Source organism: Pseudopodoces humilis, chromosome 6, assembly GCF_049639895.1.
Source record: "Pseudopodoces humilis isolate 2021_Gansu_Grassland_sample_001 chromosome 6, ASM4963989v1, whole genome shotgun sequence".
Classification (NCBI taxonomy): Eukaryota; Metazoa; Chordata; class Aves; order Passeriformes; family Paridae; genus Pseudopodoces; species Pseudopodoces humilis.
In genome coordinates, this window is record NC_142205.1 from 49,050,287 (window position 1) to 49,064,470 (window position 14,184).

The 14,184-nt window shown below is 41.7% G+C and overlaps 1 protein-coding gene across 2 annotated transcripts in view; it reads left to right on the forward strand.

Moving 5' to 3' along the window:
* Positions 1-14,184, forward strand: part of EMCN (endomucin) — a 52,852-nt gene that overhangs the window by 12,749 nt on the left and 25,919 nt on the right. For both annotated transcript variants that reach the window (XM_088056942.1, XM_014259869.2), the window contains exons 2-5: positions 3,373-3,432; positions 5,716-5,814; positions 6,211-6,318; positions 13,253-13,375. In XM_088056942.1, the coding sequence (XP_087913068.1) occupies positions 3,373-3,432; positions 5,716-5,814; positions 6,211-6,318; positions 13,253-13,375 (390 nt within the window). The remainder of the gene's footprint in view (positions 1-3,372; positions 3,433-5,715; positions 5,815-6,210; positions 6,319-13,252; positions 13,376-14,184) is intronic.

Here is a 14,184-nt window from a genome sequence, read left to right on the forward strand (position 1 = left end):
AATTGTTCCTTTTTTTATTGCTGTCCTGATTATAGCAATAACAGGCACCTAATTAACATGAGGTTATAATCTGTTTATCTTTCCAGTGTAAAGGTAAAAATAGAGAGAGAGAGAGAAAAGGTTATGAGAACTCCAAGCTCAGATCTTAGAGACTGAAGCCTACATCAAAGCTGCAGTTTGAGGACAGCTGTGGCCATCGGTCAGTCCTGTCTAAATTCAAGGACTCCTTCTGAATCTAAAAGAAAGTTCAGTGTTTCAGTTCATCCATTTTGAAATCTGAAGACTAATGTGCTTTCATTTTAGAGCAAATATACCATTTAAATCCAACTTAGAAAAGACAATAAATGGAAATTCTGTGAACCTGAGGTAAAAAAAAGCCACAACAGCAACTCTCTTTTCAGTTTGGTCTTGTGGCTATGTGGCCATGTTCTTGGATCTCTTAGTTCCTTCATATTTTTCCCTGTGACCCTGCCTTACAGTCTCTAGATCTTTCTGCCCTTCTCTTCCCCCTCTCTTGTTACATTTCTCCCAGTCTGGATTTCCTCTTGCCTTACTATCTGCTTTAAAACATGTTTTGGTTTTTTGCTGGTGTTTTTCTGGGTTTTTTTTTTTGGATCTTACCACCACCAGCATTCCCCCTTTACTCAGTGCAGTGTTGTGTTGAGAGGCTTTTAGCTCCACATGTGTTCTCCAGACACAAGGGTGCTGCATCCTGGGTCTCTTATGCTCTTTTAGCTGGGTTTATTGCCAGCAAACACAGCAAATGGCAGTGGTTTCTGTGTGAGAACAATTGCTGAGTGGATTTTGGCTACTCCTACATCAGAGTTCATCCATGTGCTCTTATATCAAAGAGATCACTGCATTCAAATTTGCTAAAAAACAGGCGATTGTAACTCACTTGTCCGTCGTCTGGGGCTGCAGCCAACCTGACATGAGCAGATAAATAAAGGTTTCTGCCCCTCTCTTTGTCTATCAACAGTCTCTAATGGTGAAAATTATTTTTTTCTCTATCATTTTTTGATCTCTTGCTTTTATCTCCCATAGGATTCTCCTTAGTTACAATTTAACATTGCAAATAAGAGCATAATAAGCCACCACTATTATATCTTTTAATCAAACAGTTTTCCCCCCACAATGCTGTCAAGTTTTAAACATTTTTGCATTATATTTTCCACTTATTTTTAAAGTATACTTAATTATTCACCATTTTAAGAAAACAATTAATTCATAAAAGTCTACTGTACTCTGTTAATTGAATTTAGCTTAGTTTATCTCTAACCTGTGATAAAATCAACAAATAGTGAGTCATAAGAAAAATATTCACACTTTTGTTTTGAGGAAACCTTGGCCTATCAACATGGTTATTAAATGGAACACCTTTAAAGGATGAATAAGTATTGCAGTGAGTTTCCTACAAAGTCATGCTGAGTTAGAGGAAGAGTTTTGGGAGGAGTGAGTTTGGGAATGAGGTGATTGGCCAGCTAGTGCACTTAGCTGGCTTTACAGACACGGCAGCTACTGAGATATGTTAAAACAAAACCATATGAAATGTAGGCACTGTTGAAAAAACATTCTGTTCTAGTGCTGTGGCCTTGTGGTGTGGGGGATTACAGGAGCTTTGTCAGCAGCACATAATGAGAATGAAGAGATGGGAAAATGCTCACTGTTTAGGGAAACAAGATTGCCTTTAGATCTCTCTGGATAAAATTTGTTTTCCAAGTATTTCAAGAGTGGGCTATGAAGCATTACTCTGACTGTAATGGGTAACCAAATGGCAAGAAAATCTGTGTTTTAAATGCAGTGTACATGAGTCTGTGTGTGGTGTGACTGTGTCCATGTGTTCTGGGGAGTAGAGCTGGGGCACCAGCAGGCCCATGGGCAACTCATTTAATTTTATACAGGATATTCCCATGTCAAACTGGGCCAGCATGTGCTATGACAAAGCAAATTACAGAGGCAACAGCATACCTAGAAAAGATGCCCAACAAAGTGAGGCTCACTGGAGAGAGACTGAGACCCCTTAGAGACATTCAGGTGCCAAGAGGGCTGATAGACTGCTTGGAGGGGAGTAGTGAGGGCTCACCTGGCTAGACCTTAATACATTTCTGCAGAGCCCTTGCAATTGTATTATGTATTATTTTTTTTCCAGGTTAGATCTGTGGCTCTTGAAGGCTTCGGGTGATGCTCATGAAATGTTAATCGGAGCGCAGTACACTGAGCAAAGGGAACAAAACTGACTGTTCTTCCCTGTAGCCAAAAAAAGAGAGAATGCCAGCTGATATTACCATGAATGGAGTCACACAAGAATACTGACATGCTGTCCTGACTCAGTTTAGCATGTCTGTATTACAGCATGCTAATGCAGCCTGACAGGATGTCACGCTTCAAACCTGACAGCACATGGGGATTAGCCTGTGCCATTTTGCTCTCCCATTCAGTTACAGAGTTGATCTATTCCTCCACAAATGTACCCATATTTGTCTCACAGCAGCCTAAAATGCTTGAGAAATGCCTGTTTCTGACTCAGTGCAGCTTTTTCTCCCCCTTCAACACTCCCTAATTTCTTTTAGTAGAAAAATATGAACACCGCAGCAATCTTCTTTGAAGCCAAAACACTTCTTGAGTTATGATGTTATAACCTTGAAGAACAGTAAGAAGAGACAGAAATTATTTTTCTTTTTGTTTGTTGAAGTTTCCTTTTTGGATGATTTATTTGTTTTGTAATATTGAAGAGCCACCTTCTAATGACCTTTTAAGATTGGCATCATTTGCAGTAGTAAAACCCCAATAGCTGGAGCACTGCATTGAGGGGAGTGGGGAAAGTCAGTCTTTCAATGTGGTGCTTCTTGAGCCATGTTTCACTCTTCCTTTCACATTTAGGGATCAAGGTGATGCTGAAAAGCCCTCCTGAAGTGCTTGTACTAGCCAAGGAGCTAGTACAACTTTGTTACTTCAAGGCAGGAGAAGGGCTGCTTACTCCAGTGGCTGGTTACTTTAGTTAATCCTCCACCCTGGAGACTGAGTGCAGCTATGGTTATATTCAAGGGGAGGAAGAGCTAGCAGAAACCACTTTGTCTCCTTTTCCCCCTTCCCAACTAGTCTGGGAGACACCAGTGAGAAAAGACCATGCAGTCCAAGATGGGAGGCAGCAGCAGATGCTCCCCATTACAGCTGTCAGGGCAAAATGAAGATATTTAGGCTATAGCTTGAAAATGTTGGTAGCAGAGTTATATGATTTGGTTGTTTCTGCTAACAAGCTTCTGAACTTGATTTTCCAGGAGGGTCCATGCTGCTCTCTGCTATTATGACTATATAGTGCTAAATAGATCTGGATGGTGCAGAAGTGATGTGATTCTTTCTGTTTTCTTTCAGAAGATGGCATTGAAAACACTACTACCAAGCCAACCACTTCTACAGCAACATTAAAAGCTGGTAAGACTTCCAATTTGCTGTACCTGGTGTTCTGAAGATCCTGTTGTCTTTCTAGTTTTCAGCTTTTCCAACTTCTGGGAGAAATCAGGTGAATTATTTCATACAGGGTGATCACAGAGACATGTATTTACCGCAATCTTTTATGAAACTCTGTTGCAAAGAAAGGATTGAAGTATCTTAGTATGGAGACAGTTAATCTGAGCAGGCTACACATTTTTTTGGTGGGGGTGAAAAAGGTTCTCCAAGTTCCTATGCTCTCAAGGAGTAGTTCAAGTGAGATCAGAGATTAATAAATTACCAAAGACTCCCAGTTCAAGAGGATTTAGCAGAGAAAAGATGTTAAAAGTCAGCGATTCTGGTCTACATCTTTGGCTGTCACATTCAGTTCTCTTTATTGTGCAGCTTTGTTATGAAAATGTGTGAAAAATCAATATTGACCATATTTAAATCATGTGAACTACTTCAATAGTCTGAATATTGAAGACTGCTGCATATAATAAGTTATACATGTGAGAGAAGAAAACATGGACACAGTATTCTATTTTTTGATAACTGGGGATACTAATGAGTCTGCTGTGGAGCTGAAGGCGCTGACATGATGAAGTATACACTTGAAGTGCTAGTAATGGAGGTAGATGAGATGCAACCAGGTGAAATATGCATATATTATGTTTGTTACAGCAGAAGATTTTGACCTATTTAAATGGTGTTGCAGTTCTTCTGTGCAGTTCTCAAAAACCCTGATGTTTATGTCTGTTTAAAACACTTGATAAACACCCAATGCCTCACAGTGAATTCACTCTTTGAATGTTCCATTGAAATTTTTCTTGCAGCTTTTTGTCATGGAAGGGAAAGCAGTGTTGGTATTTATGCCACTGTGAGAAAAGCATTAGAAACCCAGTATGAGATTCAAGCAATTTGTGAGTGTAGAACAAGGAGGCCCATTCCTTGAGGCGTTGCTATTCTAGGTGAACAGCTAGAAAACTGAGAGCAGAGAAAGAAAGTATAAATTATATTTCAAAAGTTCCAGTGTGAATATTGTATTTAGAAGTACTTAAGTCATGTGAGAGAAAATTACATGGGGTATAATGATTTATTCCTATTCTTTCACATATGCCATCCATTAAAAACGCTAGAAGAGGTAGTATGTGGGTAGAGGTAGTAGTTGTCAGGTATTTAGTTGAGCCTCTGTAGCTGACAGTAGCACTTCTTGTTTGCATTAGATCATGGAATTGAAAGCTGGACTCTTAAATTGATTAGTTATGGGGGTTTTTAGTCCAGATTCCCTGGATGTACTTTGGTAAGTCCATTCCTTGAAGCAAGTGCCAGGGGTACATACAGCACACCATCTATGCACAGCAAGACAAGGTTATTTAAACCTTGCTATTGCCTTAGTGATGTTTGGACACCTCTGCTCCCATCTCTCCATACTGGCAATGACTGGGAAGGGATCCCTGCTGCCTGCAGGAGCCCTTTCCCCTCCCTCCCCTTAGCCTTCAAGTCTCACTCCTCTTGAGGACAGAACTAGGAGGCGCCTTTCAAAGAGTACTGAGTTCACCCCAAGGAATAGAATTTAGTAGAGAATACTATTCATATTGCCCACAATGTCCTAAGCTTTACTGTACTCCAAAGAGGAGGGCCTACTGGGTGCTCCTTTTTCTCCAGAAATCTGGGTGCAGAGAAAGAAGGTCCAGGAACATTAGTCAATGAAAGAGACTCAAATGTGTCTCAAGGTAGTCAAGCACAGGGAAAAATTGCCCAAAGACTAGTGGAGTCTGTTCCCCTTCAGCTCTTTGCCTGTGATCTATTAAGTTGTGTTCCTATGTATCACAATTCTTTATGGAGATTTTACATCTCTCCTCCTGCTAAACAGGTATGCAGCAAAGTGCTGCTCAGAGGGGTAATCCAGCAGCACAGTCAATCCATCCATCCACACCAGGCTCTGTTCCCTTCACTTATTCCCTTGGAAGTCAAACCAAGCACCTCTGTATAACCCCCAAAGATCATGTGCCTCTCCTTTAGGGGCTGGCTGGGAGGTACAATTGCTGACAATAGTACCTTTCAGTAGGAAATTGCAGATTGTTCACAGGCCAGACCTCCCCTCTGAAACCAACCATATGTACTTCAAATCCTCTTTCAAAATGTGTGAATAATAAGACTCTGTGAGGGCCAGCCTTTAAACAGAAATTCACTGCCTTGGAAAGAGAGCACAGCTAGAGGAACGTGGTGTTTATTTAGGCATGATAAAATAAATCCATAATTATGTGAATGCCTTTCTTGCAGCAGTGGAACCTGCGACTACAACAACTTCGCAAACAATAACACTGGCAACGCCCGTGCTGACAACTGCAGTCAAAACTGCAGATGAAAACATCACAAGCAGTAAGTGAAAATCACAGAGTCAATTGATGATGTTCTAGTGGTCATTGAGGAAATTAGGCACCAGTGCCTCTTGCTTTGGGAATTTGTTTTACAGAGAATGTATTTGGTGAAACCTTACAGGTGTGTGCAGGAGCTTCCTTCTGGTCAGGCTTAAAAGAAGCTCCAAGGTACACCTTCCAACTGCACTGTCATGGGCTTGTCTGCAGTGGGATAACCCACCTATGGGACAGGGAGTGGCTTTCCCTGCAGTCAATGGGGCCTTTGCCCCTGTTGATCTTGAATTTCAATTAAATATCCTCTTGGTAATTTAAAATTAGTCTGAAAGCGGGGCAGTAGGTGTATTTTATGTGTGTTTGCAAAATAGAGGAAATAAATGGAATGTCTTTCCTGTGTTAGGCCCTGTGTCTTCTTCACCTAATGCTACGTCACAAACAACACAAGGTACAACAAAACAACCTCCAGCAGTGACTTCAGTAGCAAGTACAAGTCTCAGCACAACAAACAGTAAGTGACGATTTCATTGAGCCATTTCTGAGTCATTTCTATGCTACATTTCTGTAAAACTCTGCAAAACAGTAAAAGGAGGTCAAAAAGGGTAGTTTGGGAAAGCACAGCTATTCATCCTACCATAATATATATCTTTATTGAAGCTTGCCCTGGGATTCTCCACAAAGAATATTATACCTTTAATTTATAGTGGAGGTGATCTGAAGCCATTACACAGGATGTTCATCTCCCTGTAACTGGGAAGGATGCATTTGGAAGGGTTTTAATTTCTTCCTTTCTTCTTTGTTGTTTTTTCTTTTTCAGTAAGTATGAAATAAAAAATATATTATTTTATGTGATCAGAATGGTGTCAGAACAACACCCCTTTGTTTCTTATTTTTATGTGCCTTACACTATTTGTATTATGTTTCATATTATTGCGAGTCATAGTACTGAAGGAGAGGTGGTACTAATTACTCTGCATCAGTCTAAGGAGATATTTTTATTTCCTATAAATCTTGAGAATAAAATGTGTGTTGGCCTGGAATATCAGATTGGATTTTAGAAAAAAAAATTTTAAAAAACCTCAAAAACAAACAAAAAACCCCAAACAAAGAAATAAAACCCACAAAATCCCCTAACAAAAACCCGACCAAACTAAAAATCAAACCCACATACCCAACAAGTAGTTAAGTTAATTTTAAAAAGTATAATAACATCCCAAAGGAAGTCAGTAAACTTAAGATGAAATTCAGTCTCCCTTGTCTATGATATGCACTGTAAATGTTTGCTTCAGTCTTCTGATGAACCAGAGCTTTGGAACACTCATTTGTTTTATTTTTAATTGACTAAAAAATTAAAATAAATACTCCAGATATTTAGCTCAGCAGTCAGTGGTACACCAATGCAATCAGAATTGAAATTTACAGCATAATGAACTGTTACAAATTATTAGAATGTGATTTCTCTTCCCTTGTCTTATTTCTCTGAAAAGGTATGCTTGTGAAGTAGTCTGCATGCTTTTTTTGTGCAAATTTTCCTTTAAAGCCACTCCTTGTGGACCCAAGCCTGTGAAGCTTCCTGGAGAACTATTCCCCTTTCACTTCGTGGTTTCATTTTCCACTGATGCAGCTTTACCGCTGTGTGTTGTGTAAGGAGTGGCCTGATTGTCAGCCCAAAATCTCTCGGGTTTTGGCTTGGCTTTTAAATGCCACTGTCAATGAGTCACAGAACACACACAGCCTGGTCAATGCATGAGCTCCTCAAAGTGATACCAAAGGCCCAAAAAAATCCCTTTAAACTTGTAATTGTGGCACTGCAGGCCTGTCAGAAGCCCGCAGCATGGCACATTGAATTACGGATGTAATTCCTGCTGCTTTCATTTTGGCAGAAGTTCCTGGCTTGTGGCTACTGGAGCAGCACAGCCACCTGGAACTAAACCTTGGTGACAGGTAGAGCTCCCGGCAGGGGAAGGAAAGCTAATGAGGAAAGGCGTGCCTGCCAGTGCAACTTAGCTCCAGCCGCTGCTCTGAGCTGAAACACTGGTGCTGGAGGTGCAGTGGGCCTGGGCAGGACGCTTCCAGCAACGTGCTTCCTTTCCATTCCTCTTGCATTCTCTTCCCAGCAGCTAGAGTTCAGTCCGTAGTTGCTTGTGTTGTGATTTTCTTTTAAAATTCCTCATTTAAGCTGAGCTTTCCTCCCCTCACCCCCAGACTTGTGGTAAAAAAATGTTTGGTAAATTAACCTAAAAACAGGGCTTTCCTGCCTCTCAATCCCCTTCGTAAGAAGGAGAAATGGGACAGTGTGTCCGGGACATTGGGAATGCCCTGAATTACAGAAAAAAAAATGTATCTTTTTTTGCAAAAGTGGTACTTGGAAAAATCTGCATGTGAAAACCAATTTTAGAGGGGTGTTTTAGGACAAAATTCTGGTCTACATTTCAAGAAAATCATAGCCTTGGCTAGAAAGCAGTGGGATGGGGCACAAGGTGTTGGTGTTGGGACAGGGCGTGGCTCTGTGTGTATGACCAGCCTTGCAGAAAACCCTCAGCCGCCTTGGCCACCATCCGGCTGCTGGCTACAGCCATCCATCCCTGCGTTTCCCCTCCAGCAGGGTGTCCCCAGCTTTATTCACTGCATCCTCCCAGCCCCTGCCGGCACCCCCGGCAGCAGCGCCGGGCTGCGAGAGAGAGCTGCACTCCCTGGAGCCAGCGCGGGCACAGCAGCACTCCTGCTCTCAGAATGGACAGGGGAGGAAAGCTGGCTGCTGTCTCTTTGTCTTTTTCACTAGCAGTCGTTTCTCCCCATTACTGCACTGGCTGTGTGAAACTGAGGCAGAAATTGGTGGTGCCTTTGTGACACTTCAAAATTTGCATTTGCTATGCCTGATTTTTAATAAAAAGCAGGCACCTCTGTCGTTTTGTAATGGAAGTCATCCCTTTCTCTACTTCAATCCCTGCTAAAAGCTTCAGCAAATGACTGCATTCACCCAATTGTGATTTGACAGGGCTTCCTGTCTCTGCTGCAGTTTCTGTGGCTGCTGTCACCTTTTATTATAGATTCAGGAAAAGCCCCCAGTGCTCCATACACTGAAATCATGCAAACGTCTTTGTCCTTTGGTTTTTTCCAAGACTTCAGTGTTCTTTCCCTCTGCAGGCCACAAGTACAATCTCTCCTGTTTGCCTTCCTGCCCTCTTTATTGTATTAGAAGCCAACATTAGACTGGTCTCCTTAGTCTTCTTGTTTGTCATTATAAGGCGTCAAATCCAGGAGCTCACATTAATCAGTGACCTCACTTGTGCAGTTCAGGCCCTTAAAACAAGAATTTCTATTGTGTCACACCACAGAAAATTGCAGTTGCAATCGATTTCGTGTCCTGGGACAGCTGAAGTTATCAAAGAGAATAAGAAATTAAATGCAACAAAAAATTCTGTTATTCCTCCCTTGGATATGGAGCAAGCATCTTATGTAAGATCAGTATTCAAGGTGTTATGTGACAAATAGGAGTAGATTTTTGACTGTTGTGTTTGAGTTATCTCATGCTGCTCTCCTGGATGATGATACATTATGGTGCAGCATTGTACTATATATTAAAAAGTGACAAAGGGAAACAGTGGAGGATTTTTTTTTTTTTTTAATCAAACTACTGGTAATTCAATTACTTCAGGAACACCACCAGAAAAGCATTCTTTTAACAGGTATTGTATTTTAACAGTTTGTTAGCACATGCTATAGGTAAACACTGGATATAGTTGGCTGCTGAGACAGTTTATGCAGAGAGAAGTTTTAAAATAAGTATTTTAAAATACTTTGGGGTTTTGCTTACCAGAAAACATAAAAGCTGCAGAGAGCACATGCAATCAACTGTGGATGTAGACATTAAAACTGAGACCTGTTTGGTTACTTCCCTAGCCAATTTTCATTCCTTTGAATGGGCAAAAATGTCATTGGGATCGCTACAATTGGATTTTTCAAACCCTTTGTGCACTCATTAATGCAAATGGCTTTTCAGGCTAGTGATTATGGGGGCAAGGCCTGTATATGTGTTAATGCTAAAAATACAAGCTCAAGAGAAAAGCTTTAGTCTTCCCTTTTAAAAAGCTTTTGTGCTGATATTTTAACGTGGTTTGGGTGAAGTTCATTTTGCCCCTTAAAAGTGTTTCCTCAATTGATTTATTGGTCAAGAGAGGTTTCAACACACATAGAGATGTCTATATTCTTTGCAGAGCAGAGAGTATATGCAGGGTATTTTGGGTTACTTGAAGCATCTTACAATGTCAAAACTAATTAGGTAGAAGCTTACTGTAAAGAAAGTTTAAAGTACTGTCGGGAAATGCCAAAATGTATGTGGATTATATGTAGGTTAAGTAGAAAATCATGCTAAGATCGAGTGAGGATATATGTTGAATTTCAGCTGGTTAGAGAAAATGAAGGGTTTTCAAAGCATAGAGAGTAAGGAAATTCCTGAAGCTCAGACAGCAGCTTTGCAGGGCAGCTTCAGGTTCCCTGTTGTTGATTATCCCTTTGCCAAATGCGTGTTAACACACTGCCATTTATCTTATCAAAATGTCAGCAGGGAGAGCTGCATCACCACCGGAGAGTTCTGCTGTTGCAGCAATCATCCCCATTTGGACAGCTATTTTACACTCCGTACTGCTTTACCCATTTTTATTCCTAATCAGCTGTTGACAACACACCCATGAGCCGACGATGCGAGCGCTTTTGCAGCAGCAAGAGCAGCAGCAGCCGCCTTTCTGCGTTGTGCTGCTCTTCTGTAAGGCCGGGCCTCCCTCTTCCCCCTGGCAGCAGGCAGGAATGTGCGCTGCAGCTGGCCGAGGCGAGGCGTGATGAATGACTGCAGCGATGTGTCAGCGGGGATGGCGGCACTGAGTCACCGCGCCCGCGCACAGCCCCCCGCCCGGCCCCGCACCGCAGCGAGGGCTTGCGCTGCCTCCCGCCGCCGAGGCGCAATTAAAAGCTCGCATAGATACGAGTTACGGGATTTACCGAAAAGGAGCGTCTCTAGCAGGCGTTCTGTGCTGTTGAGTACATGAGCAGTGGCTGGGTAGGGATGCTTCTGTTCCCACAGGCTTTTGGTGCAGAAGCTGTCTCATCTGCTAAATGTGTTGGTGGTAAAGCCTGTGCTGTGCATTAGGCGTGAGGCTTGGATGCTGCTTAAAAGCTGCTTCAAAGCCACGAGTCAGCGGAGAATTGGGTTGCTAGGATTTAATCTTGCAGTGGAATTAAGGGAGCCTTACCCACCAGGTCGCGTTTTCCGCCTTGGAGGTGGTGAAAACTGGCACACGGATTTTTGCCCTGTAGCACATCAACTTTACCCCTTGACACTGGGAGCACTGAGCCTGTTCTGCAGTCTGGCAAAATAAATGCAACAAGCTTTATGCCAAGCCCCAGGTAAAGGTGTAAATCATACCTGGTGCTAGCTGGGTCACTGGGAGAGTCTCACCCAGGCTAAATCTAAAAAAAAATAAAATGGAAATGCCATCATCCCTCCCCTCCCGATCCCCTGCCAAGGTATATCCAGCGCACAGCCCGTGTTCCTGAGAACAATCTGTTCTCACCGCTCACAAACACAAGCACCCAAGGCTGGGTTGCTGCCAGGACTGATAGGATACGTGGAAGGAGTGATCCCCATGGGAAAACAGCCCTCTGTGGGGTTACAGGGTAACTGGCTGCCTCCCTCCTCCTCTCTCCCACACACCTGATTGTTTCGCAGTGTTCACAAAGGATGTTTGTGTTTGAGTGTCTCTGCACTGTTATTCTGACTTACTTTTCATTTTCCCATGCAATCCTTTAGTAACCTATGACAAGGGAGCCACAAGATGGTTGCTGTTACTGCTACAAGCCTGTGCATCTTATAGGGAGAGGGAGGTTTGAGGTTCTTTTCCATTTTTAAAAGGTGATCTCAGATTAAAATTCAACATATAAAATTTGAGTCTGAAGCCACAACAATAAGAATTAAATGTGGAAAAAGTTTGCTTCTAAAGATTGATTCAAAGCTTCCATGAAGAGAATGTGGGAATTGTTAACATTCTCAGATCCTTGCACTATACCATAGTAAAAAATGAGGTAGAAGGGCTTTTTATACTCCTCCCTACTGCAGGTTAGTCTTGTATATTGAAGGGGTACAATGCTGAAGTTTCTGAAGGAAGCTGACATGAAATTCTGCTTCTCATCACTAGAATCCCAGTGAAAGTTTTAGGCATTTAAGTTGATTTGCATAATTTTCATGCCTCAAACTTAAAAGACACTGTCCCTGGCTGCCCAGATTCTCGCAGTTTCCAAAATTATATGAACCCCCTGACTCCAGTGGCTTCAGCTCACTCTTTCTTAGCTTACTGATTTTTGAAGCTTACCTTTCTGAGCTACTGCACTTAATAAACAAGAGGGGAAAGGAAAGGCCAAGTTAAAGGTGTGTAGTTGTAGAATAGGGAGCTTTGGATTCTTTGGGGGACCAAACTGGTAATCAATTTCTAGATAAAGTGTATGTTGAAGCATTCCTCAAGATTTACGTATTGCATGTGTGTGATGTTGCTCGCTGATTGAAACATGTTTTCAAGTTGTTTTAGTTCCAGTGTTCAAAATTCGTATGAAGAGGCACTGAAAACAGTTTACAGCTCAATTGCTGCTCTGATTTATATCGGACAGGAAGTTTGAGGTTACTCTTGGGCCACCTCTATGTTTTATTCAGTAGGCACTCTCTTGTCTGTTGTTCTTCTGAGGTTTGACGTAGGAATTATGGGCATTGCTGGAATATCTTAAATTATTTCTGGTCATTCAGTGACCTTCAGTTCCATGGGCTCAGGCCATGCCCTGCACCATTGTCTTGGCCTCACCTTAGGCTGCAAATCTTGTGACACAATGGCCTTGACCTCCTGTTGACTGAGAGGAGAAATAAGACAATTTATTTCTCATACATTAATATTCAGGGATATGCTATTTCCTAGGCCTTAACAGCACAGAATGAAATAATTAACTCTTTGTTTAATTGCAATCCTTAAACTTTATACAGTATCACATTATTATGTGATATGTATTAGTATGTCACATATTATGTGACAGCTGTAACTGAAGCTTGATTGATTGATTGAAAATATAGAGGGCAGTAAGTTGAGCTTCTCTCTTCTGCTCATGTTACTCTTGGTGCAACACTGTCTAACTATTCTAGGGTCCCAATTCAGAGCTCTGGGTTGTCTTCTGGCACAGATAGGAGGCTGTTTCTCTTGCTACCATGTTTTGAAGGTGCCTCAGCTATGCCAGTAGTAACAATTCCATAGGGTTGGTTTGTTCCTTGAGAGGCAGTTACCAGAATATGTAGTGCTTTCTTACCTTAAGTCTTTTTTGTGATGGTCAGAGCGTTTGTCTGAGGGATGGTCCAGGATCTAAGACAATGCTTCTGCAGGTGCCTCTTACCTGAACATCTCTCTAATTTCCAGCTACACAAGCAAGTGGAACACAGTTGGCAGAAAATAAAAATTCGGATGCTGCATCTACTACAGGACGGTCTTTTTCTTCTACAGTCTCTCCAGAAAGAAACACTTCTGCTTCTGGAACCTCAGGTAAGCCTTGAAAATATACACTGTCTTTCTCTATAGAAGCAGTCAAAAGGATGCAAGCCTTCTGAGAATTTTGAGTCTTTTCTTCATTTGTTGTGCCTTGTTCTGGGATGAGGACCACATCTCCTTATTCATGCAGAGTACACTGTGTCCATGTCATCTAGCCCTGAAGTTATGTTGAGTGATGGGTGAACTTCCAAATATTCAGTTGAGATACGTGGTGTCATTACAGGAGGATATAAATTACAAGTGATAATAGTAATCTTCATATATGCTGTGCGAGGTCATTGTGTAGCATTGACTGTCAGAGGAGGTCACCAAGATAAATTCCCTGGCTGCAAGGCAGAGGAGACAAAGGAGAAAACAGCTATAATTTTTTACAGTTATTAAAAAATCTGGAGAGAATTTAATGCACATTACCAATTAAACAATGTTGTTCAAAGTACAACATGGTCATGTGCAAGGTCAAAACCATATTGATTCTTCCCAACTCCAGTCCAGTTTTATTGTTTTTCTGGGTGTGTTTTGGTGTATGCATTCACTGAGAAACACTGTGGTGAATGCAGATGCCAGGTCATATGAGTGATCATTTGTTATGCTTCTAGCTGGCTTAACTTTCCTTGGTTTTGAAGAATCACTTATTCAGGTTTTCTTAAGGTCGCTTGGGCCTTCACTTCATTTGGTACTTACTCTTAGCTACATGTGTATAAATCCAACAAGGACACCGTCTTTGTTTGCATATCCCTATTATTAATAGTAATGTTTAACATCCCCCAAGGGATGCAAGACTCTTTTTGCAGCCCCTGGATTGT